The following is a 25,646-nucleotide window of genomic DNA, read 5'->3' as shown; positions in this document are numbered from 1 at the left end:
TTCATTTTTAATACTGTTAAAACATATGTTAATTCGCAACCTCTTAAAAACGTACAAAAATAGTTTGGCCAAATTATTGTGTAAACATTTAATATAAAATCAATAAAATGGATGCTTCAAATCTTGATTCAGAGTTTAATATGATGATGTTTGAAATAAAAAATAACATATCCTTTATAGAAAATGAACTTGGTAGGTCATTGAGGTGAGGTGATTTTGTGTATATTACCTTTTTCTCATATTATATTTATCCTTGAATGGTAGATATGATGTCGTTAAGCTGTTGGATAACAAAGTTGAGTGAACCAGTGTGTGACATTGAGGAGAAAGTAAGAAGGAATGAATACATGTCTTATCTTTTGTATTTGTTGAAGAGACAAACTATGCACCATCCTTTTGTGGAAGAACCACCTTCTGGACCCTTACCTCCTTTAAATATAGATATGGTAAAAATAATACATATATTTTTACTATTGATGAAAGGAATATGGTCCGGGTGCTGTCAAGAAAAACTCAAATAGTAGAAATATACTAATTTAATGAGCCAACGTTTCGCCCCACGTTGCAGGGCTTCTTCAGGGAAATAAAGAGATGTAAAAGAAAAGTTTTTTTTTTTTAGTTTTTGCTGCCGTCTGCCTAGGTATTTTTTCTGTTTTCTCATTTGATTTGTATTCTTTTTTCTTTTACATCTCTTTATTTCCCTGAAGAAGCCCTGCAACGTGGGGCGAAACGTTGGCTCATTAAATTAGTATATTTCTACTATTTGAGTTTTTCTTGACCGCACCCGGACCATATTCCTTTCATCTTCACACACGGTCAATCAATAATCTTCCAGTATTTTTACTATTGTTTTTCTATCTTTGAAACAAGGATATTTCGAGGTGGTTTCATGTGAATTTCTAAGATCTTACAAGAGCGACTTTGTAATACCTATGTTTTATCCTCGACTTCACAAAAATCTACTATCAACACATCCATGGTAGGCAATCAAAACCTCATATGACCACTAGGATAACCCTGGAAATTATCATCTACCATCTATATGTTATCGATATTTTGATAAAATGAAATCAGCAAGATGCTTACACATTTGTTTTTAATTAATAAGGGATAAACCTCTTAGGTCATTGTCACCTTAATTTACTAATTTGCAAAAGATATGTCCTTCTAATTTTCTGGACTTTTTAAGTTGTACTCTCAACCTAAGAGTCCATCCTGAGCCTAGGCCGAATTTATATTTTTTTATTGATAAATAATATAATTTTAAACAGTGTTAGACGGTTTATGTAATAGGATATGGATGTTTACTTTCGTTTATTTAGGATTTATGCCAGGTAAATTATTGATTTACGCTAGGTCAATACTGAATAGTGTAAAGTTATCATATTCCTCGAGATAATAAGTGATTGGGGAAATTATTATGGCTTTTGCTAAATCACGACTTTCAATTTTCGCTATTAATCATAAAGCGGAATAGATAATTGTAAAATACTCAATTTTCTTCTTTGTTGTAGTATTGGTGTATAAATATAAAATTATAATTATATATAAACAAAAACAACGTATAATCATTTTAATTAGATATTTGTGGTTTTCCTAAACCTTACGTATTTTATCGTTGTAAAGTGATGTTGAATGAATAGTATCATTTTATAAATTGACCCAAAAGCATCCTACTGGTTAATTACCACTGTATAAGTATGTACAAATGTTTGGCAAACATAGGAAGTAACAAACTTAGTTTTGTGAACTATTGCCTAGAAATTCAACCTTCGTTCTGGTTTTTGTATCAGAAGCTTGTTAATTTAATTACCTATACCTCTTAAGAAATATATATTTGTGATGTTTTAAATCAAAAACAAACTGCTGAAGTTAATTGACAAGATTGAAAATAATGTTTTTATACCAAATCGATAGAATTTAAAAACGTGAAATGATTATCGAGAGTTAATAATTGAATCCAAAAGTTGACGAAATTCTTTAATTAATTAAAACACGAAGAACACAAATTATCATCTGTTAGCAGTTCTAAATCAATGAAAACTTAAACAAACCCGTGCAAACTGTGCAAGCGCCCTTTGATTTTGTACCAAAAAACCGGCACCCAACGGTGTTGCGTGAGGCCAACTTGTACCAGCCAATTCAAATAACACATCCACACCCTTGCGCATGCACGAATTTGCCATTATTTGGTAGCATTTGCCTTAAGAGTATTAACATTAAAAATATATTACTTAAAATTATTAGAATCAATTAACAACACCAGTAAAAAGGATATAATTTACATTAATATAAGGATATAATTTAAGATAGTTTAAAGATATTAGAATAAGAAAATAATGCTTAAGAACAATTCTTGCAGTGACGCTATTCACATATACTACTCAAACTGCGAAATATTTGGGGGTTTTTATTTTGTTTTATGAAGGTGGATAGCAGGTGAACGCAACCCAAAACCTACATAAAAACTGAAAAAAGTTTAGTCAAAATCCGTTCTGCTATTTTCTCGTGAAAAATATTTAAAAAATCCTAACAGAAACACAATGAAAGAGGTGAGATTTCCGAGATTGTGATATTGTTGGTTTATCCTCCAAGTTTGAAGTGGTACCACTCAATTCGCAAAACCATTTAATTTAGCTGGAAAAAAATCGAATTCCAATGTCTTCAAAATTAGAAAACTACATAAGATAATTCACGTTTACATATCTACAGGATGAGTTACGATAGTCTCCGTCCTTAATACTCTTTATGAAATATTTAAACCCTTAATACTAATTTATTGATGCATTTGAAACCTTTTGGACTATCCGTCAATCACCTTGTTCATCTACATAATAAAACTATTTTAATACTATATAAATTCCTGAAATCTTGTTTACTTCATAAATTTAATATGAAGAGAAGATGGTAGTAGGGGGGTGCGGTCAGAAACTAACACAAATAAGTTAAAACTTAATAGTGCCAACGTTTGTTTCGGCCAGAATTTCTCGCCTTCATCGGGCATAACAAGATAACTAATTAATCTAAATAACAAGATAACAACCAATGAATAAAAAAAAAAATTTTTTTATTTTTCTTTGAAATTTTGGCACTAAGTTGTAACGAAATGTTGGCACTATTAAGCAAGTTTTTTCAACTTACTTGTGTTAGTTTCTGACCGCACCCCAACCATCTCTTCATAAATATTATCCACGGTGAATTATCTTCTCATCATTGCATAAATTTTAGTTATAAAAATAATTACTCAATATGATTATCAACTGATGATTATTACTGGCGATTAAACATAATTATTACTGTTTGATATCAGCACATCTGTTTCCTGTTAGAAAATCAGAAAAAATGAAGATCTGCCACTCTGTATGGTGAAACTGCACCATCAATAGAACACGTTTAGTAAAAAATAAAAATACTGTTTTTGTTTTGTGCCATTAAAGCTAATATATTAAAACTAAGCAGCGATATACCCTTAGCCTAATATAAAATATCTCTTCTTTTTTATTAAATCATTACTATAAATTAAAATTGTAATTATGGCTATGTGATTAAAGTGCCTTTTTTTTAAAAACTTGCTGTATCACTTTCAAAACGATTAGGATTTCAAAATTGACCAGACAGTTTAAAGGTTTAAATTATTTTATTCACATGGTATAATTGTGTGTGCTTCGGTGTAATATAAAATGTATATAAATAAAATAAATATATATAAACAAAAATACAATATAAAATTTATTTTTGGCTAATTTCATTTAAAATAAAAAAAATTAATCTAATAAATAAGTTATTTCAACAAAAAACAAATTAACTTTATTTGAATGAAAATATTCTTCCTTAATACATATTCCATATATAGGTAACTATAATTAATAATTAGTTTATAGTACCAAAATTTAATATAAATAAATATCCCTGTAGACTTGGTACTTAGAACCAGCTGTCGAACTAAGAGTTCATATTACTGTGATATTTACCCAACTTATGGTTTATATTAAAGTTATTTAATCCACTGAATGTAGCCACTCTAATAAAATCGTTCTTTCCTGCTGAGCTCTTAGTTACGTCACTGTGCGACAAACACTTCAGAAATAAATATTATCAACCAGTTAAGCTTCTTACTTGTCCAACTTGAACCCGATGATGTATAATCCAGAGGAAGATTAGAATATATTTCGTGATCTATAATTTACAACTCATAATCATTTTCTCCTCCTAAAAAACAAAACAAAAAAAAACTCATTATTAAGTCTGTTTTATAAACATTATTATTCAATAAAATTATTTAAATATAATAAATTTGATCAAATTTTAGTCTTAAAACAATTTATACCTCTATAAGTCCCACGTTTCAGCCACCTCGGCCATTCTCAGGGACAATCGTAATATAATTTTAGAACAATATCAATTTAAAAAAAAAAACTTTTTGCAGGCTATTCTGCCCAGGTTACTAATTCCAGTCCGCAATTTCCATATATTGTCGATTCAACATATTAAATTAAAACCTTTAATCACAGGTAACCTTCACTACTATAATTTATCACAACAATCTCTTTATCGATAGTTTTAATTTTTAATTTAATATTTTGAATTGACTAAATAGGGTAATTATCGACTGAAATTAATGACCTGGGCAGAATAGCCTACATAAAATTTTTTTTTTTAATTGATGTGGTTCTAAAATTGTATTAAGATTGTCCCTGAGGATCGTCGAGTTGGCCGAAACATCGGACTAAAAAAGAGATATTGTTTTGAGACTAAAATTTATTTTATTTAAACAATAAAAACCAGTCTCAAGAAAGTGTAAAAAGATATATATATATATAAGTTACGGACTGTCAGCTGATAGGTCCATATCAACTGATCGAGAACAGCTGACCGATTGTGTATATATATATATATATATATATATATATGTACGGACAGGCTCCGCAAATAGATCAGTCTTTGAGAGTTCTTCAAGCGTTTCAAGCACGTATACATACATACAATATTCAAATTGAATTTTACATAATGAAATGTACTCAATCTGATACAATCTGGATTTAATAAAGAATTTTTTGTTGTACCCTTAATCCCCGTCATATAACATTTAATTAGTCCAAGAGCCTGAAATAAAAACTGTTATTTCACCCCAATTTTGATTTCTTTAATGAAAACTAAACATAGCTACTAGTCGAAATTGATAACCCTGCCAACCATAGTTAGGAGAAATTAGAAATAGTGGCTGTTTTAGTAAAATGTACTACGATTATCATAACCCTTATTACTTAGGCAAGATAGGTAAACGAAAAAAAAAAAATTCATAAAATGAATAAACGAATGAGTCATGAAATACCATCCTATTAGTTTTCATTCCCGTTATTATTTATAAAAGTTATTATGGAGTGATGGGGCAGCGGTAGCAGCGTTGCAACGCGCCAGTCTACCAACCCGAAGGTTATCAGATTGAGTCCCGGTTCTACCCGGGCTTTTTTTCAAGCATAAAATAATACAAAACTCACTCACAACCTCCCCCGGGCATTTGTGAGGCCCATTAGCCATTGGGTGGCACTACAAAAAAAAAATAGGCGTGGGAGTGAGGGACCCACCCTACGAAAAAAAACACGTCAAGAAACGAGCGATGTATTTCCTAATACATCGCACGAGGATTTAGACCTGCATGGTCTGTTGCCCATATAATAATAATAATTATGGAGTGATACAGGCGTGTAGAGAAACTACCTATTGGTAGTACTCTAATGACTTTTTTACATTACCAGGTCTCGTGGCCATCTTCTTTTCAGGCACCTCGGAGGATTGTCAGGAATGGAAGAGGAAGCAAGGTTTGAAACTAGTGGTTTTGGATGGTTAGGGAGTTTATAATGGAAGGATTGATATCTGGTTCGTGCTAGTTCGGTTACATAAGGAACATTAAGGTCTTTGTGTATGATTTTATTAGTGACAAAGCCAGGAAAATTAAGGATTTCACGAAGGATTTTGGATTATAAGGATTGGATACGAGATGAATTCGAAGGATTAGTGGAGCCCCAAAGCTCAACTCCGTATGTCAAGATTGGTTTCATTACAGTCATGTAGATCAGTCTTTTGTAATGAATTGGAAGTTTAGACCATTTGTCTAATAAGTGCTGTAATAGTCGAAATCGACATGCTGTACTTGTCTTTTCAGTCTTGTGTGAGGATTCCAGGTTAGTCGATTGTCCACATGTAGTCCAAGGGAGCGGATTTCTTCGACAAGGGTAAGAGCAACATTATTAAAGGATACTAAGTAAGAAAGTAGGGCAGTCGATTTATGACGATGGGTAAAGGTGATTTGATGGGATTTATTTTAATCCTCCAATTATGACACCATTCTTCGAGGGCTGTGATATGAGATTGGAGAGTTTAGGGTACAATTAAAGGGTTATTATTAACTGCGAGCACACTTGTGTCATGAGGATACCTGGTGAGGATAGTGTTAGGATCGGTTGGGATGTCAACTGTATAGACGTTGTTGAGGATGAAACCGAGAATACTTCCTTGAGGAACACCAGCGGACTGAGAATAGAAGGATAGATAGGAACCATTGTGGCTTACTTTGAATAATCTATCAGTGAGAAAGGAACGGATGATGAGAAAGTATTTAGGAGGTAGGAATTTACGGAGTTTGTAAAGCAGTCCCGGGTGCCAGACCAGATCATGGGCCTGTTCTACATCAAAAAATACTCCCTTGCAGTACATTCCGCGCTCTAAAGAAGACAACGTCCGCCACACGATGACATTGCTGGATAGTGGAGTGGCATGTTCGGAATCCAAATTGGTAATCAAGTAATATATGATTGGAATCCAGGGTGGGGTATAGGCGTTTCAAAATGAGTTTTTCGAGGATTTTGTCCATGATCGGTAATAAATAGACAGATTTTCCAATTTATTTCGATAATCGTTTGATATAATTGGTTACTTCAAAAGTCATTGTGCTATTCTAAGAAAATTGTTATTTGCTACCCATATTTTAATTAAACTATTATTTTCATAATTATGAGAGATAGTTGACCGTGGATGACGCACTAGAAGATGATGCTTGGGGGTGCGGTCAAATGAAACACAAATAAGTTGGTGTAGCTTATTTATTTGTGCCAACGTTTCGGCTAGAGTTTCTAGCCTTCATGAGGGCTAAGAACAGAACAAGATAACCAATAAGTATAGAAAAGAAAATATAAACAAAATGACATAAACTGAATAATTTTACAGAAGGGTACTAATAAAATGAAGTGATGGGGGAATTGGAAAATAAAGTGGAGTATATTATTTAACTATTATTTCCCTTTAATCGTTTGAAATAAATTCTCGAAATTATGACAAAATGAAGAACTAAGACAACAAAACAACTAACGTAATAGCGGTTGTTATTGATAGCAAAACGTTACCTTAAAGGTATTGTCGTTTAAACCAAAACCAGAACTTACAGCAACACTAGTGACGAACTGGGAAACGAAATAAAAATGACAGTTCATTGACTTTAAAAGAACTGTTGTTATAAAATGTCTGTCCTTCTTACTCCCACCTCTAGAAAATATTGATTTTCATTAATCCGAGTAATCATTTTCTCCTATGATAAAAATATCAATCCTTCTTATTTTTTTTCTCAAGGTATAGAAAAACCAATTGAATTAATGTTAATTTTTCTTTTTTCAGGGAAATGCATCGTGTAAGGAGGACTGCCTCGCAAATGGAACTCAATTCTATTCACCAGAGGTAAAATTTACATAGTAACAGTTTTTATGGCGTCTAAGGGTTTTTAATTTTTCAAAAAATGTTCAAACTTGTGTCTTGATTCTGATTGTTTATCGGTTACCAGTAACTATTATAGTTTGCAATTTCACAAGATTTCTATAAATATCCGCGTCCATCTGTTTGATTTATTTAATCGTTTACAACCTATTCAATCTTATACATCTTTTCAAAATTATTTATTTTCAGTTTCAATATTACAAATTTATTAATACTTATTTAAAATCATACATCATACAATAAATACAAGACAATGAAAAACGAATAGTGAAGGACTTTCGTGCATAGTCTTACTAATAGGTTTGTAATATAATTACGTTTCATAGTAAAATGAATAACATAATTTAAGGTCTTTTTTTTTTAATATACCCCACCATGTGCACTTTTACCTCCTACTGAAAATTTTGGTTTTCATTTCAATAGTATTATTATATGGATTAAGGTGTATTATGAATACATTATAAAACCACTGATGAATTAGGCTACACAGTCAGAGTATGATAAAAAATAACTCACTTCTTATTTGTTATAAATAATTATATTAACTTTATAATTTGTGTTACCATATAATAATTATCTATAAATGCTTTTTATTTGATTATATAGGTATATAAATAAATACTTTATATATCTCAGTAATAAAGAGTAATAGAAACAGGGTGCATTGGTAAAATTTACATAGCAACAATGTTGAATGAATAGTGATTGAATGAATAGTGCTTTGAACAAGAAGTGCGAGTGAAAATTTTCTACAGAAGTAACATTAAAATGTTTTCATTGTCTGCATGAATTCAAAGCACACCTTTTGTAGTAAAGAAGAAAATAATATTAAAAATAAATAAAGATAATAATTATAATGAAAATATTATTGTAGAACTACCTAAATAAAGTCTCTATTGTAAAGTAATGACTTAAACGACTATCATTAAGTAGTAACTAAAACTAACGTTATGAAAAAACTATGTATTTACATCTTTACTATAAGGTAGTAAGCCACAATCATTAAAAAATCCTCAAGATTTAAAATTTAATTTTGTAGTGTCTCAGATATTAAATAGATTAATATTCAAATATTATAATTTTATATATGAATATTATAAATATCCATTTACTAATTGTGTGAACCAATTTAATTATAATTACTTTACTTCCTTCAGGCTTCCTGCTCTACTGAAACGCCGCAGCCCTATGCATACGAAACTCCAAGAGCAACAATGCCCTGTGCGACACCTGCACAACCTTCATTCAGCGCAAGAGGCAGCTCGCAGAAACGCGGACCAATGGCAGCATCCACACCCTATCCAACTATAACACCTAGTAGACCTAATGTGCGAAGCAAGAGGAAACTAGTAGATGGTAAATTGACTCCATGTTCTCCTTGCCAGAAAAACAAAAAGACTGTGTTGGAGAGACCTGGAACCCGCCTGGATAAACCTAAATCTAAGTCATCGGCTTGTCATTTCCTGAAAGTACATCCTCCACCAGTTTCACCTTTAGGCTATTTAGACAATAGTGTGGAAGTGAACGACGAGCCCTTCGTGCCACCACTTCCAGGTAGTGAAGAAGCATATGAGGAAATGAGCAGAATAATAGACTCTGTCGACAAATGTACCCGGCTGTTCGACTTCATTAGGCTCATCGCACCTACCACATGTGACCAAGGCCAGTTACTAAATTTCGTAGCCACAGCTGAGATTGCTCAGTTCAAGGAATTCGTGCAGTCCATGTTCAGAGCTCGGATGCAGGACACAGAGGAACTACTTGGCAAAGAACAATTGAAACTAAAAGAGCGATATGAGGGATGGGAGGCAGCAGTTCTCAGGCGGGCTCAAACTGGCGTTAGGAGTCTTAAACGCCTCTTGCCAGAATTTAAGTACGATGTTTATGAAAGGGATGATGATTATTTGTACTTAATGCTCAGAGAGGTGAGTTGATAAAAAAGTTATTTCTTTATTGTTTCTCTCATAAGACATTTTAGTCTAGTAATGCAACATATTGGTACTGAAACATTTCATCTTGGAACTGTAAAGTTGTCATAATATCGGTGTACTATAGAGCAGAGTAGAACTGTGATGGCCTTGAAAATTTGGAGTTAGAGTAGCGGCTATAAGGTGGTACAGTCTATGAGCCGTTTACCTCGAAGCTCTCGACGTGATTGGAGAAGGTCTAACCTCTAATGCTGTCCAGTTTGATACCGCCTATGTCTTAAAGGATTGTGTTAGAGATCTGTTGACCTTCGATGTCATGAAGTGCTTCGACAAACTCTTTTCTTGCTAAACGTCTTAATGGCTAACGACTCAGCATGGTTTACCCTGATATTAGTCGTCTTGTGTGCTCCTATGTTGGTGGTAGTTTGTGTGATCGCTCCACGTTGTGTGATCGCTCCACGCTCCACGTAGTTTGTGTGACCACTAGTCATGTGCGATCGCTGGAGGCGTAGATACCTATGTCTTGTGGAGGCGAAGGTACCAATTGGCTGAAATCAATTTCTTTAGATACTCCATTGATACCACTAATGGCGTGAAGATAATGAACAGAAACGTGAGGCACTCCGCCGCAATTAGTAGGAATTGGACTGGAGAAGTCCCAATCGACTCTTATGGAGAAAGATCTTCTTGCTAAAGTAGTATCGGATCATTGTTGTAAATATCTTGACGATTAAAACATATTTAAAAAATACTGAAGGCAATTAAAAAGTACCTTGTCGGTTCAGTGTAACAGGAATTCAACAATAAAAGCCATTACAGCTTTTCTGAAGTCTGCTGTCGAGATAAAGGATATTACTTCCATCTTCAGACTGATAAATCGCAGTATCACTAGAAGTGGAATAAGAATTATAATTAGAAAGATCCGAACTGTTTTGATTTCAGCCAATGCTGTAAGAAGAAAACTGGAAATAACTTTAGATCATCACGGCTTACTAAAACTCACAAAATCAAATCAAACTATAATGGAGCATAACAACAGAACATCACCAAGGAAAGCAACCAATCAATAGCTGAGAATCAACTTATATCTAGTTGGATGCTAATTTTCACGGCTACGAAACTCTCGGCAAAAAACTTGGAGGCAATTAATCATTTCCTTGCCACCATATTTTATAAATATGGAGCTTTTCTTTGCTGAATATTGTTGACTGCCAACTCCACCTCGTCTTCCCCAATCGCATCGTCCATATCTTCAGGATAGGTGTCCTTTACTCTATCTCTCCTTCTGCAGTCTCTGTCGCTATGGTGGAGACGTTCTTCAATTCTAAATTTTCTCTGGAATTACTGCCTTCAGACCTCCAGCACTTCCTTTTCTTCGGTCACCAATTTCCTATGGATGTCTTTTACGCTCCTGACCTGTTTTGACCTCTTACCCATCAATTTTTTCGTAATATGCCAAAACTTCCTAATATTTTCTCTATAGCTTTGTTCAAGCTCTTGACCAAACTTCTCTCAAGTCCTCGTCTTAGCTATTTTGATTATTCTTTTAGTTTCATTTTGGTTTCTGACATATTCATCCCAATGAATAGGTAATTTAGTTCTGTTATAATTTTTCTAGGACTCCTTCTTGAGCTTGACACTTCTTTTGACATCATCATTCCACCATTTTGTTTTCTTAGTATGGGGCCTTATTTTTTGTTCTCCACACATTTCACTTGATGTATTCAAAATACAGTTATATAAATATAAATGATCCTTGATGCCCACCTTCTAAACTCAAATCAGTAAGATCAGCCGTAATGCGACGTTACCACCAACGTTTTAGTCTACCTTTTTAACTGGGCTCAACGATTCTAAGCTTTTAGGGGTTCGTTCGTTACTAGGCCATTTAAGTCCAATAATTTTTTTTTAACCCAATCTAAAAGAGAGGTGATGTTTATTAATGCTAACAACTTTAAATGTCCACTTTATTTCCTGAAATACTGTCACTTTAATTATACTTACCGGGTGCTGAACACATTGGGAATAACAGCGATATTAGGAAAACATGTTTCCCTTATAATCATAAGAAATTATGCTTTATGAATGTCGAACAGTACTCTTGTATAATTTTTATTGTAATGCTTATATGTTTAATGTCTCTTTTACTTTCAGCAATTGGCAATACAGGAAGGTGAAATGAATCCTCAGATCAGGACTGTTAGAATTAAAGCACAAAAAAAAAGATGGCTGACTGATGAAGCAGAAAGAATGGAAGTATGATTTTTAAAATTTTGTATTTAATTTGATTATAACAATATTAAAAATAATATTTATTAAGGATCAATATTAATGATTGTTCTTTAAACTAACTAAATAACCAACTTTTTGTTTTTTTGTGAAATAAGAATAACACCTTTATCCGTGTCCAATTTTAAGTTGAATTTTTAATCTAAATATCCTGGTGAAATGTATATATGTATTTAAAGATATGAATTATTCTCTAAAGACTTGCACTCTTTCTGTTCTGGTCTTTTTTCCCCTCTCACTTGTAACAATGGAAATTATTAATTTATGACTAAAAATAAAAAATGAAATGAAAACTAGTAGAGATCGGATGAAATTTATATGTGTATGTTTTAAAAAGATGAATTAAAGAATATTGTTTGTTCTTATCACATACGTTTGTTGATTAATAATGAATAAGACAGAAAAAAATAAGTGAAAATTAGTGGATATCTGATTACGTCTATCTTTTCTCTATTATTATTCAATTACATTGACTTTATATATATATATAATTGACAGTAAAAATTGATATATAAGAAGATGGTCAGGGTTGCGGTCAAAAGAGAAACAAAAATAGTTTACAACTATTTATTTTCCGACGATTCATCAGGGCTAAAAAGATACAAAAATGATACAATGATAAGAATAAAAATACAAAGATAAGATACAATGAGAAGAATAAAAATACAAAGATAAGATACAATGATAAGAATAAAAATACAAAGATAAGATACAATGATAAGAATAAAAATAAGTAACAATGGCAAGAGTAAATTTTTTTTATAAAAATACATAAAATATAAAGTTAAAATAGTACAGGAGATGTACATAAAACAAAAACAATACGGGGAAGGAAACAAAAATAGAGATTAGATAAACGTCATGAAAGAATAATTATAAATAAAAAAAGAAATAAATAATAATAATGATATAAAATGATAATAAATGAGCAAAGAACAAGTCAGGACCACCTACCTGTTCAAAGCAAACGGTTGAACAGAAAGAAACAAAGAAGCGGAAGCGTTGAGGAGTAGTGAGGAGCTAGCCAGCCAGCCGTTTAACGGCTATATTTCAATTTCAAATACGTCGCGTATACAGGAAGTAGTGATAAAGATATGACGAAAAATGAAAAATGATAAGAGAAAAATACAGAAATATGATAATAATAATAATAACTATAATAACTAAGTAAAATTAGAATGACACATATCGTTACTGATAATACGAGATTATACTGAAGAAAATAAAACAATATAGGATATAATAACAATGATTGTAAAAGAAGTAACTAATAATAAGTGAAAGTAAATAAAGAGTAGTATAAATAAAAAAAAAATACAAAGAAATAAGTAAGAAAAATAATTAAACAATAATAACAACTGTAGTATTTATATATCGTGAAAATAATCATTTATCTACACTGATAATAGTAATAGTAAAGATAACAGGAGTAACATGACTAACATAAAGTGAAATAAGGTAATTTAAAAATCTGAAGTGAAAGTTTACAAAATAAAATAAAAATATATATAAAAGAACAAGGTGAGATGTAGAAAGAAGTACATAAAAAGATTAAAAATAAGTAATAAAGTATAGAAATAAGTGAAAAAATGTGATGGAATGTTAACCATATAGGTGATGATAATGATAAGTGAAATAAGTTAATAGAAACATGTGAAATAAAAGTTTACAAAAAACAAAACAAAGTAAATGTGAAAATTAATAAAACATAGCTGAATAAATATAAGTAAATGCAGCGATAGATAATATAAGTGATAAAGAGATAACAAACTGGTGAAAAAAACGTATAATAGAAAAATGTTTGGTGATGATAATAAAATGAGTGTATAATTATTTAGTCTTAATTAAGTTTAATATCTGGCTGTATGTATGCGAGATACAGTTTTTATTGATTTTGTGGTTAACTGGAAGGGGTTCAAGATGTATATAAATGGATTCTTAGATGAGTCTCTTTTGGTAATTTGGAACAGTGGCTAAAATTGTGGTATGGTCAAAATCAAAAGCATGATTAAGTGTAAGGACATGTTCTGAAAGTTTGGAAGCGGATGAGTTGTGGGAAGTTATAGATAATTTATGTTGAGAGATACGTGATCTGAGGTGGTTTTTAGTTTCGCCTATATATGAAGAATTACAGTTGGGGGAGGAGCAAGGAATCCGGTCTACAACGTTAGGGCGGTATTGGAATGGAATAGGATCCTTGGTATTAGTAAAAAAGTAAGATAGTTTATTTTGAGATTTGAGTCCAAGACGTAGTGAAGGGATTGTTGATTTTAAGAATTTTTGTATGTTGTCAGTGAGAGAGGGGACATATTGAAGGGATCTATAAATCGAGAGTGTGGATGGTGGATGTAGAGAGTTTGGGGAAGGAGAAGTAGGGGTAGAACGGTTGATGTAAGAGTTTAAAAGTTTGTTTATGATGTGAAGTGGAAAATCATTTGAAAGCAAGATAGTCTTAATACGGTGAATGTTTGTGTTGTGGTATTGGGGATTGAGGAAAGGGAACAGTGTATGAGATTTGTGGCAATATTAATTTTTTGATGGTGGGGGTGCTCAGAAAAATAGTTAAGTAGCCTACCGGAGTAAATGGGTTTGTTATACCAGTCAGTAGACAAGGAGCCGTCATTATTCTTTATAATAAGCAGGTCAAGAAAGGGGAGGAAAGAGTTAGTTTCGGTTTCAACGGTGAAATGAAGGCGAGGGTGGTAAGAGTTAAAAGAAGAAAGGATATGAGGGATTTTATCAGGGTTTAGAATGAGAAAAAGGTCGTATAAATATTTTTTGATAAATAAAATGTCGTTATGGAATAAAGGGATGATGGAATCAAGGAGGTCATTGAGCACTATGTTAGAGAGATCGGGGGCGAGAGAGTTTCCCATGGCGAGACCTGATGTTTGGTGAAAGAACTTTCTTTGAAAAGTTAGGTATCCGGATTTGCAACATAGTTCAAGTGATTCAAGATATGAGGCTGAGTGGTATGTGGCTCTATTATAGTCCAGTTCTTTTCCACAAAGTGCTTTGTCGATGGGTATGTTGGTGAAGAGGCTTACAGTATCAAATGAAGTAAGAATGAAGTTAGGGGGAATTCTAAGGGATATTAATTGTTCTCGTAGTTGGAAAGAGTTGTGGATGTCATAAGGGTTGTCATGGCTCAGGAACTGAAGAGACGGGAGGAGGAATTGGCTAAGTTTAGAAGATGGAGCATTAATATTGGATATGATGGGGCGAAGGGGGTTTCCAGGTTTGTGGATTTTAGGAAGTCCGTACAGTCGAGGAGGTAAAGAATTATAAGAAATTAGCTTGTAGTAGGTAGGATGGTTAATTAATTTATTTTGAAGAAGGATTTTAATATGCTGATTAAACTTATTCATAAGTGAGCGGGTGGGATCACGGGTTGAAGATAGATATGTGGATTGGTCAGAGAGGAGTTGTGTAATTTTTTCAATGTACTCAGTCTTATCTAAGATTACAGTCAGGTTTCCTTTGTCAGCTCTAGTAACAATAAGTTGGTCATTAGATTTGAGAAAGGATCTGGTGTGGGATAAGTCTTTGAAAAATAAGGGGGAGAGAAGGGAAGGTTGGGATGTGGGATGTTGCAGGTGATTGGATATCATATTGCTAATCTGGATGCGGGATAGTTCTTTGTCTTCCTCAGTGATGTCAAATAGGTTGTATCTATATATATATTTCAGATCATAGGGGTTGAGGGATGAGTTTGGCAGAGTTGGAGATGGGGTGGCAAAATTAGGGCCAAGAAGATGAAGCCCTGCAAAGTGGGGCGAAACGTCGGAAAATAAATAGTTGTAAACTATTTTTGTTTCTCTTTTGACCGCAACCCTGACCATCTTCTTATATATATTGACTTAATGTCAATTAAATTGATTCTTTTAATTCAAAATGGATCAATTTAATAAATTTTAAAATAAAGCGATTTGTTATATTAACCTTCAATATATTGTAGTTATATGGGAAAATAGGATTGATATTGGCTGTTGTAAATATATGATGGTAGTTGAAAGAAAATATCATTTTTGGTGGATAAAAAATGGTGTGTATGAATGGGACTTAGAGGGATTATAGCAGTGCTGAACATTAGACTGAGCTTAAGTCGGCAGAAGCAGGTGCTCTCAAAGGGTATAGATCTAAATTAACCACTGAAAGCAATATTTTAAAAAAATATTTGAATGTGAATTAGATTTCTATCCAAAGTGACCGTTTTTGGTTTCAAGTGAGAAAAACAAAGAATATAGTCGGCCCTTGAGAAGAGGAATAGGGATGGAATGCCAAATTAAGTATTAATGACTCGTTATTTAACGCATTATGTTTTTAAAGATCCTTAAATTTGAGTTTTTATATGCCTGGATTAATTTATTCATACAGGAACTTGTTTCCTTATAAAAACAATGTGTTCTCTATATATTTCCAATTTTTTCTTGGAATAATAAAAAAAACAAATACAAAATTTTTTAATAGGGAAGGACCTAGAATGAGAATTTTCATTTATTTCATTGATGCTAAAATTGCTTGATCAATATAATTTAATAATTTGTATTGTGTTATTTTTCACTATAATAAAATCTGTAGTAAAAAAAACCTTACACAACAATAACTGAATTTTACTATTATAAGATTAATTTAAAAATAGAAATTTTAAAACATATTTTGTTAAATAACAAATTTTATATGAATAAAACAACTTAAAAACTAAGATAGAAGAAAGTAAACCCTATAAAAAAAAAATCAAAACTACAATATATTAAAAAAGTCATTAAATATTTATTTTAGTATTTATTCTATTTGTAGTGTTTACCTTTTTTGTTGGTTGACTGCATTCTTTATTGTTCTTATTACATTTTCATCTCACAAATGAGACTAGTTTTATTTTAAATTAATTTAGTTAAATTAATAGTTTATCGAGACTGTGGCCACTATTTATATTTTGCTGCAATAAGAAACAGTTCTCTTACATGTCACTTACCTTGTATAAATTTTAAATGATGCAACAAATTTGCAAAAATTGCCTCCAACATTAATAGTGAATATTCTACTGATACTAATGACATGTCCATTTAGCTCAAAAACTAGTAGGCAACTAAACTTCTCCCGCTAAGCAAGTATGACCGAAAATGTTATAGGGCTGAAATATTATAAAATTTAAAGACTTTCATTTTTCATTATTGTTTCATTAAACTTTTATGTTCAAAAATAAGTATTAGACATCTTTAAAGTCTTTAAAAACTTAAATTACTTCATATACATGAAATATTATGTTTTATAAGCTCTGAGAGTTGGTATTTATTAATAAACAAATTCCAACCATTATATTGAGGTTTGCATTAACAGGCAGTGTTCCAATGACCTGGAGAAATTTTGTATTTAAAATTGTATTATTTAAAATATCTAAATTTATGTACCACTATTACAAAATGTTTAAATAACATTAAAAAAATGATCAAATAAATGCTGTTTTTAAAACTATGACACAAATTATTTTTTCAGATCCAAACCACACACATTCTAAATACGCTAAAACAATAATATTTTCCTTTTATTATTTGATTTAACTAATATTTATTCTATTTTCCACAATGTTTATGTTTAATTTTTGTCTTATATACCTTTTTACCAACATCCTTTTACTTGTCATGGCAACAGTCAACATTTTTAGTTTTATTTTACTATAAATGTAAAATATCAATACAATATATTTGAAAAGATGAATTGTAAAATATGGTTTGTACATATCTTTGAACTTATGTTGCTTCGTAATGAAAATAAGAATAAACAAAAAATCTTGGTCAATTTGCTCTACCATACCTTAAGAAGTTGCCATATGAAAATAATATCTATCCAAATATTTTTCTCAGTTTTGTTTTATATCTATTTAGAAATCTAACTTTATTGACTATCAACATGAATTAAGGAGTTGAATTTGATTTGTTATTTTAATGTAGAAAGATAATGAAGACAAAATGGTTGAATTAACAGAGTTGAATGAACAACTCAATCAGCTTTCAAAATGCTACAATGCTCAGCATAAAGACTTTCTGACGAAGAGTAAATGTTTAGAAGAAAAAGCTGCCAAACTGAGAATAAGGTATATATTTATAAACACTTAGGTTATCATAATGATTGTTTTGTATTATTATATTTTGGATAATAAATTGGACTTACATAAATAAGGGCAAGTGTAGACTAAAATTTAAAAAGTTTGACTGAAATTAAATGGTAATTTAATTTTGAAGATGGAGAATTGAAACTTAGTCATTAAAAAAGCTATACTATTCCTCTCTACAGAAACAATCAATATTGTTACAGAAGTTGAAAGAGTATTATTCATATATCGTAAAATAACATAAAATGATTATCTTTGTTATTTTAAGCTTGTTATTATTTCATAAGTAGGAATATTAATTAAATGTCTAACTAGCATTTTAATAATGTAAGGAAAAATAAAACAATATTATAAAAAAAAAGTTAGTTAAAAATTGTAAAACGGACTTTCAAATGTAATAAAATTATTACCTGAAATTTAAAAATTGCACAGCTCTATGGTATTAAAAATAAATTATTGCCATGAAACATCAAAAGCATAATGAATTATATTAATTTATTACAATTATTCCTATCTAATAGGATACAAAATTCAATATAACCTAAGTATAATTACATCGTGCAAATACCAGATCACTTATGGATTCCTTAAATAGACTATTCGATTGAAGCTTTTTTATTTGGTTATTTATTGTTGGATTTGCTTTAGGAGATTTTGGTGAGGAAACTGTTTCATAAGGATTCTCTTGTTGGTGAGAATTTTTAATCCTTTTGTTTAGTTCTTCTAAATCAGCAAATTTTAATTTTGCTTGCAAATGCTTGTTTTCTATCTTTTTAATGAAATGTTCTCTGTAAAATGTTTCAATATATTCAATAGCTTGATGAATTTCAGCTTCATTTTCAGTAACAAGCATACAGTTCCAAGGTGACCAGGGAAAATTATGGTCCCATCTGATAAATCTTAATAATTCCAAATCACTTTCTTCACTTATGCAGGATCTACCTTGCCATATAATTTGTACAAGATAGTAGAGACTTTTTGGCTGCAAAAGATTGATATACCCTTCATTGGAACCTCTTATAATTTCATCCCTCTGAATCTGCTCAATCATTTTTGTATAAGGAGTTAAAATTACAGTGGAATGAGCAAGTTCTTTCCTTACAGTGCAGGATGAGCAGAATGTCAAACTTTTGAGGATGTCGATATTGAATTTTTTTAAAGGTTTAAGTTCCTTGCAATTTTTACATTGGAAGAAAGATATGTTTCGTACCTTTTTTGAATTTGAATTAAACTCAGGATCGGTTGATAAATATGAAAAAAGCTCTTCTAATCTTTTCCTTGATCCTTCTAAAAAAGATTTATTAACACCTAAATGAATCATTTTAATTTCTCGATCTATTAAAACACTCATGTCCTCTGTACATTCAGGAGCTTTTATACTTTCAAGAAATTGTTTCACACGGTTTAGAATTACAATTCTATCATCTTTTTCTAATCCTCGGTTTCTCAACTGAGAATAAATGGTTTTAAAATCAAAGCCGTTTTTATCTTCACAATCTGTTACATGTTTGTGTGTTTTATTTAAATCTAAATTAGCATGAGATTTATCTAAAGTTGAAAATTTAAATTTACTATTATTTTCATTTTTTTGTATCATTCTACATTTTTGAATAAAATGCAAACATTCCATTTCTTTGTTAAATAGATTACCTATTGCTGCAGTTTTATTTTTCCCACTTTTTTCTTCTTTAATTTTCTTTTTTTCTTTTTTCATCCAGTTTGCTAACAGGGCATATGCTTTAGCGAAATCATCATGAAGGAGAACTGGCCGTTTGATCATAATTTCTTTTATGCTCTCTAATAATGTTGCATAAGACATTTCTTCTGCTTGAAGCTTTTTCTTTGATAGTAGAATGTCTCTTTCTCTTTTCATTTTTACGATTCTTTTCTGTGCTAAAAATCGTCTAATACATTTTTGTATCATGACAGCTTGTTCATTGCGGTACCTAATCATCTCATCATATGGGATATATTCTTTTACTGTAATAATTTTATCATTTGCATTAGGAGAGGGATTGGCTTGAACTGATTTGGTGTAAGGAGTATTTATTGCTCTATCTATAAGTGGGAAGTTTGGTGTTTGTGTTCCTCTTGTATTTAATTGAACTGTGGAGTTAGTTTGAACTGAAACATTTTCATATATTTTAGCAATACCATCTAAATGTTGTGCAGAATCTTCAGTATTTATAGTAACACTAATTATTTCCCTATTAATGTGAAGTACTGCTTTTAGTTCAATATTATGGTTTACTGTTAATGATTTCAATTTCATGTCAGACATCAGTGGCTCTCCATCCATTTCAAGTCCTAAGCGTTTATCAATTAAACCATACATGTCACTAACAATGTCTACCAACTCTTGTATTTCCATTTCTTCATTTAATTGTAAATTGATGCAGTCCCTACCAAAAAGTAATCTCACATTTACCTCATTCTGTCCATTAGCAGAAACTTCTGAATCCATACTTTTACTTCTGCTGCTTTTGTTGCTTAGCAAGGCTTCATTGTACATATTCTTCATGTTTTTATTCTTGAATATTTTTTATTTCATCACTAGATTGTTTTATTCATGATTATCTACTTTATAATGGTTAAAGTAATGGTATTAGAACATTAAGTATTGTGTTATTTTCTACACTATCATACCATGAATAACAATTCATTTTGTCAAAATATATACCCACTGAGGCTTGTTGTCACTATGGCACCAGAAAGTTCATGGAGTCAATAACATGAATTCTTTGCTTGTCATTTAACAAACTTCTTATTTAATTTATTTGCATATAAAATTACAAATAAATTTGTAATACATTAGGTTTTATCTGTTTCTCATTATTAATAATCATAAATTTATAGTAATTAAGGGTTTCTATTACCAAAAAAAATGACATTCATATTAATAGTACTAATTGTATTCACTTGAGATAATCTTCATCTTAAAATCATTATTTATTTATAATATAACAAGTAATATTTTTATTGTTCTATAAAATAAATTATATTTTTACAGGTTTCATCAGAACCGAAAACTTGTTGATACATATATAGATCAACTCAATAGTGAACACAGTAATTATTAATGAATCTGTTGGCTTTCATTCCTCAATAAACAATGTTGAATAAATGATTTTATAAGCAGCACAAAATTTAATCAAGAATCCTTTAAAAGTAAATACTAATATTTTTTTGAGTGTCATGATAATATTAAAGGTAGATGATTTGGAAACACATTCTTAATCATCATCAAATTTAGTTGAAATTATTCAAAACGATTGACTGATAATTAAATTTATGTTTACTGACTTTGTATTGGCACGCACAAGGATAAAGTATAAATATTTTTTTATTTGGTTATAAAAGCATTTTTCTATTTTACATAATCGCCATAGTATACTAACTTTTGAACTGAACTATAAGAATAAATCATTACTTTTTTGTTTTGAAACAAAAAGAATTGAAATGCAAAATTGTATTTCAAATATTATGAGCATAGCATACTTAATATATATTACGATTTTATGAGAAACTATACACTTTATGGTAATTTGTTCTATTAAAAAAATATTGCATGTTTTATTGAAAAGTTAAAAAAGAGTGTTTGTTCAGATGGCATTTTAACATTGTGTTTATTTTCTGAAATTGGAAGTGTACTAATAGAAAAATTATTAGGAGGGGAAAAAAATATGAGGCACGATGAGTGACAAAGGCAAAATGTTGAAAGGTACCATGATCTACTCTTGGATAAAAAAAATTATAGATGGGGACTTTGGCTTGAGGTCCTACCAGGCCAAGAAGAAACTCCTAAATCATGTCACTATGGATATTTACTGTTCGAAACCCATTGATAATGTGAATACTCAAGCTAAAGCAATGCAAGAAGCAGCCAATGATCATATCATGGAAAGAGATAAGCTTTACATTTGTCTAATTGAAAATGAAACCATTAAGAGTTAATTGGAATATTGTAGAGGAAACATTATTTTATTATTAGTTTAGCACTACAACTGGATGTAGAGTCATGGCCTCTTGCACCAGCCTCCACCAATTATCGCGATCTTTTGTGGTTGGCAGTCAGTTCCTCACTCCTATCATGGTCTTGGCATCACCACTCACACCATCACTCCATTGAAGGTGAGGTCTTCCTCTGCGTGTTGTTCCATGAAGTTTCTCTGTCACTATTTTCCTTGGCAGATCACTGTCAGCCATCCGAGTAAAAATATAAAAAAATAAATAAATAAATAAAAAAAAAAAACCAGAGGCGTTATACGAGTGCGTAGTATGTAGTGCCTGTTCCCCTGAATATATATTGATGAAATGAGGAATTGGGTTTCAAAACTCAGATTTAGAAGAGAATGGTTGCCATTCTTGCAATCCCTCGTCCTATTTTTTTTAGCTCGGCAAGAGTTCCCATTGAAAACGGTCGGAGAATCACTGGTCTAAACAACAGAATGTAAACAGGAAAGGGTGTTTTTATATTCCTATATACTTCATTTATACATATTTATGATGTTTACATATCTCCGATTATATACAGACTTGAATCCTAAACGAGTAAATGTTGAGATGATTTCATTACTCTTCGCATTTAAAGTACAAGACGGATAAGGGAAATATAAATTATATGATTAGACCCTCAGGTCTTCGGTTACTTCTGTGATTTTGGTTATAATATTTATAGAGATAATAAATTGTCTTCCGATAGCAGAAAAGAAATTATAAATCAATGTAACCCAGCACCTATCAATCTGATTCACAGAAAAAACAAAAAAATGGACGTTCTGATGTAAGGTTAAGACTGGCGGATTACGGAGAAATATCTGAAATCCAATCATACAAAAATTGAGATTTAGGGTTATAGAGCAGTCGTTTTTAAAAATTTTTTTGTTGGGTTAAACAAATTTCACGGTACCCTTCTCAGGCTAAAATTTTTTTTATAAAAATGTCACCTTAATAATCCTCAGAGCGGTTCGAATTAAGGAATGCAATTTATATTTCCTATTTTAATTTTAATCTTGTTTTCGTATTATTTTGAGAAAGGGCCATTCGCTGTTGGCTCCTCTGGCATACGCTAATGGCATCTACTTTCTTATAGAAGATGTCCTCTCCCCTTTCACATTAACTATAATTTTGAACGATCGGATTTTATAATTTTCTGCATTATTCATCTGTCTTAACCTTACAATCCGAATATCCATTTTAGGTATTCCTATCAATCCGACTGACTGTGTATCCCTCAATTCATATGATGAATGAATTAAATGTAGTCCAAATATACTACAGTTCACAGAATCTCGTTACGATATGTTAACATAAAAATAAATAAAGACGAACAACATTTAGATGCAGATATCAAAACTTACTTCATCGTCAACAATGAAATGTATTTACTTTAGATTTGAATCAACAGTTAATCACATGTACAATCCGAAAGTGCATAGAGAAGAATGTGTATCGACAGCGTGAATAAGTGGAATACTAATTTTTGCGTCTTTATCTCCGAATTTTACTAATTTATATCAAGAAGAATTTCAACATTAGAAGCAGTTATTGTATGTTCTTTAAAAGGAGTAAAAGTTAATTATTTATGAACTACCGAATTCCTCAAAGGTAAATTTATTCTCGAATATAACAAAATCTACTAAATAAAGAACATAAATATGCCTTAAATAGTTCAAGGGTATTATTTGGTTGCTGTAGAAAAAAAATAACTGAAAAAAAATCAGGATTCATTGGAAAACAAGTCTTAACCAAATCAGTATTACTAACATGTTTAAGTCCATATGAGTGGATAGGTTATGGTTCGAAATCATATTTCAAACTACAGTTCTAATCAATCTTTATCTCGTAACACTTCAAAGAGGACCCTTCTTTAGAACATTCAGTAGGGTGGTGTCGTGTTAGTTAATCTAAAAAGACACAACGAGGACACAGTTATGTGTTCTAAAGATACAACAGGGAAAAATTAACATATGGTGGAGGGCTAAATTATCATGGAAATTTGTATTTACTAAATTCTAGTGTATTAGGCCATTTTGTCATTACAATTTGGTACAAGCACATCAAATGGCCGAAGATCCAGAAGATTTGAATTATGACTGCAATTACAACCTGTTTCTCGCCAAAACAATGCTTGGGAATCTCAGGAACATTCAAGGTAGGTTTCTTCTAATGTGGCTAAGTACGATAAAAAAAATAGCGGATATGGGTCATTCTCCTTAAAAGTTTCAATCGAACTAAAACTGTTTAAAAGTGATGATGAAATTCTCTACAAAATGACGAATTACCTTTCAACCGTACCTATTAAACTTTGATTGTCAGTCATACAACAACAGTCATATATACATTTTTTTCGATTAATTTCCATATCTTTTCCAGTTATCCATATCGATACGAAATTGACTTTTGTTCAGTATTCCTGAAATTTCCATGTTTGTAACAAGCATGCTTAACTATTTAAAGCAAAAGAGAAGAAGTTATTTACCTTTCATTGCATCTTTGGTAATTTTTTACCTTACAAGGAATAAGAAGTGGATGAATAAATGACAAATCTTATTCTCATTTTTTACCTGTTACTGTACCTATGTACATGTATGTGTGAGTGATTCTAAAAAATTCTTGTTCTTCTTTTTTTTTTTTTTTTTTTGTATTTTTTCTTATCTGCTCCATTACAGACCTTTTAAAGTTGATGGGTTTGAATTAACTAGAATTAGGTTTGAATTAGTCTATGTAACTAGGGTATGGAAGGTGTTAAATGTAAAATTTTCATTACCACCACCATAGAGTGGTAATCCTCTGACCTTAGATGGAATTTGAATCTATCCAAAAAATTGGTTTAAAAAATAATTAATTGGAACTTAATAATTTATTTTTCAAAAGTTCCTGATTAAAAGCATTACGATTTTTATTAATTTAAGAAGGTAAAGATAATTGGTGTTTTTTTAATATATTTTTTTGTATTTTGTAGAAAATATACCTTTTCCACGAAATAAACCACTGAGATGATTTTAATTTTTTTTTCCATCTCCCGGCTTTCATCAGTTCCGGTTTGAACCCTGACTGGAGTGTTGACTCTTATTTTTATGGTGGTCCCACCAAATGAAAACTTGACTCCCACCTCCCTCCATGGCTATAATAGGATGGTAACCTCTAGATAATCCCCCTTGTATGTCATAAATGACTTGGAAAGGGGTAAAAAAAAATAATAAAAATAAAATGGAGGAAGGGGGTGAGAGATTTCGTGCATTATATAGTTAAAATTAGTCTAAATTTTAAATTTATAATCAATATTTAATCCGACACAACAATAAAGATAATAATGACCTTTGTATACGTTAATAAAATGTTATAATGTATTATTTCATGTTTTTAACATTCAAGTTAACAGCTTTCGAACATGCTTTCAGATCGACAAAAGGTGCTTAGGTGGATGAGAAAATTGTCCGGCTGCAACCGCTCGCTGGCAGAAATGAAGCTGAGGAATGAGTTCATGTACAGTTTAGTAGTTAGCATACAATCAGGCAACCTCTCACCACCGTTCAATGATAACCCACCCG

At 31.1% G+C, this 25,646-nt stretch overlaps 2 protein-coding genes across 2 annotated transcripts; one reads left to right on the top strand and one right to left on the bottom strand.

Annotated features, from left to right (window-relative positions):
* Positions 1 to 54: 54 nt before the first annotated feature.
* LOC106686866 (uncharacterized) lies at positions 55 to 25,625 on the top strand. Its single transcript, XM_024360399.2, has 8 exons — positions 55 to 192; positions 265 to 446; positions 7,669 to 7,728; positions 8,922 to 9,689; positions 11,847 to 11,948; positions 17,933 to 18,075; positions 21,104 to 21,261; positions 25,497 to 25,625. The coding sequence occupies exons 1-7, from the start codon at positions 108 to 110 to the stop codon at positions 21,171 to 21,173; spliced, it is 1,410 nt and encodes a 469-aa protein (XP_024216167.1). The 5' UTR covers positions 55 to 107; the 3' UTR covers positions 21,174 to 21,261; positions 25,497 to 25,625.
* LOC136795226 (IQ motif and ubiquitin-like domain-containing protein) lies at positions 18,635 to 20,614 on the bottom strand. Its single transcript, XM_067045106.1, has one exon. The coding sequence runs from the start codon at positions 20,612 to 20,614 to the stop codon at positions 18,635 to 18,637; it is 1,980 nt and encodes a 659-aa protein (XP_066901207.1).
* Positions 25,626 to 25,646: the final 21 nt, after the last annotated feature.

This window comes from Halyomorpha halys, unplaced genomic scaffold (genome assembly GCF_000696795.3).
Source record: "Halyomorpha halys isolate HHAL.00 unplaced genomic scaffold, Hhal_1.1 Scaffold890.1, whole genome shotgun sequence".
Lineage (NCBI taxonomy): Eukaryota > Metazoa > Arthropoda > Insecta > Hemiptera > Pentatomidae > Halyomorpha > Halyomorpha halys.
This window is presented reverse-complemented; position numbering and strand designations above follow the sequence as displayed.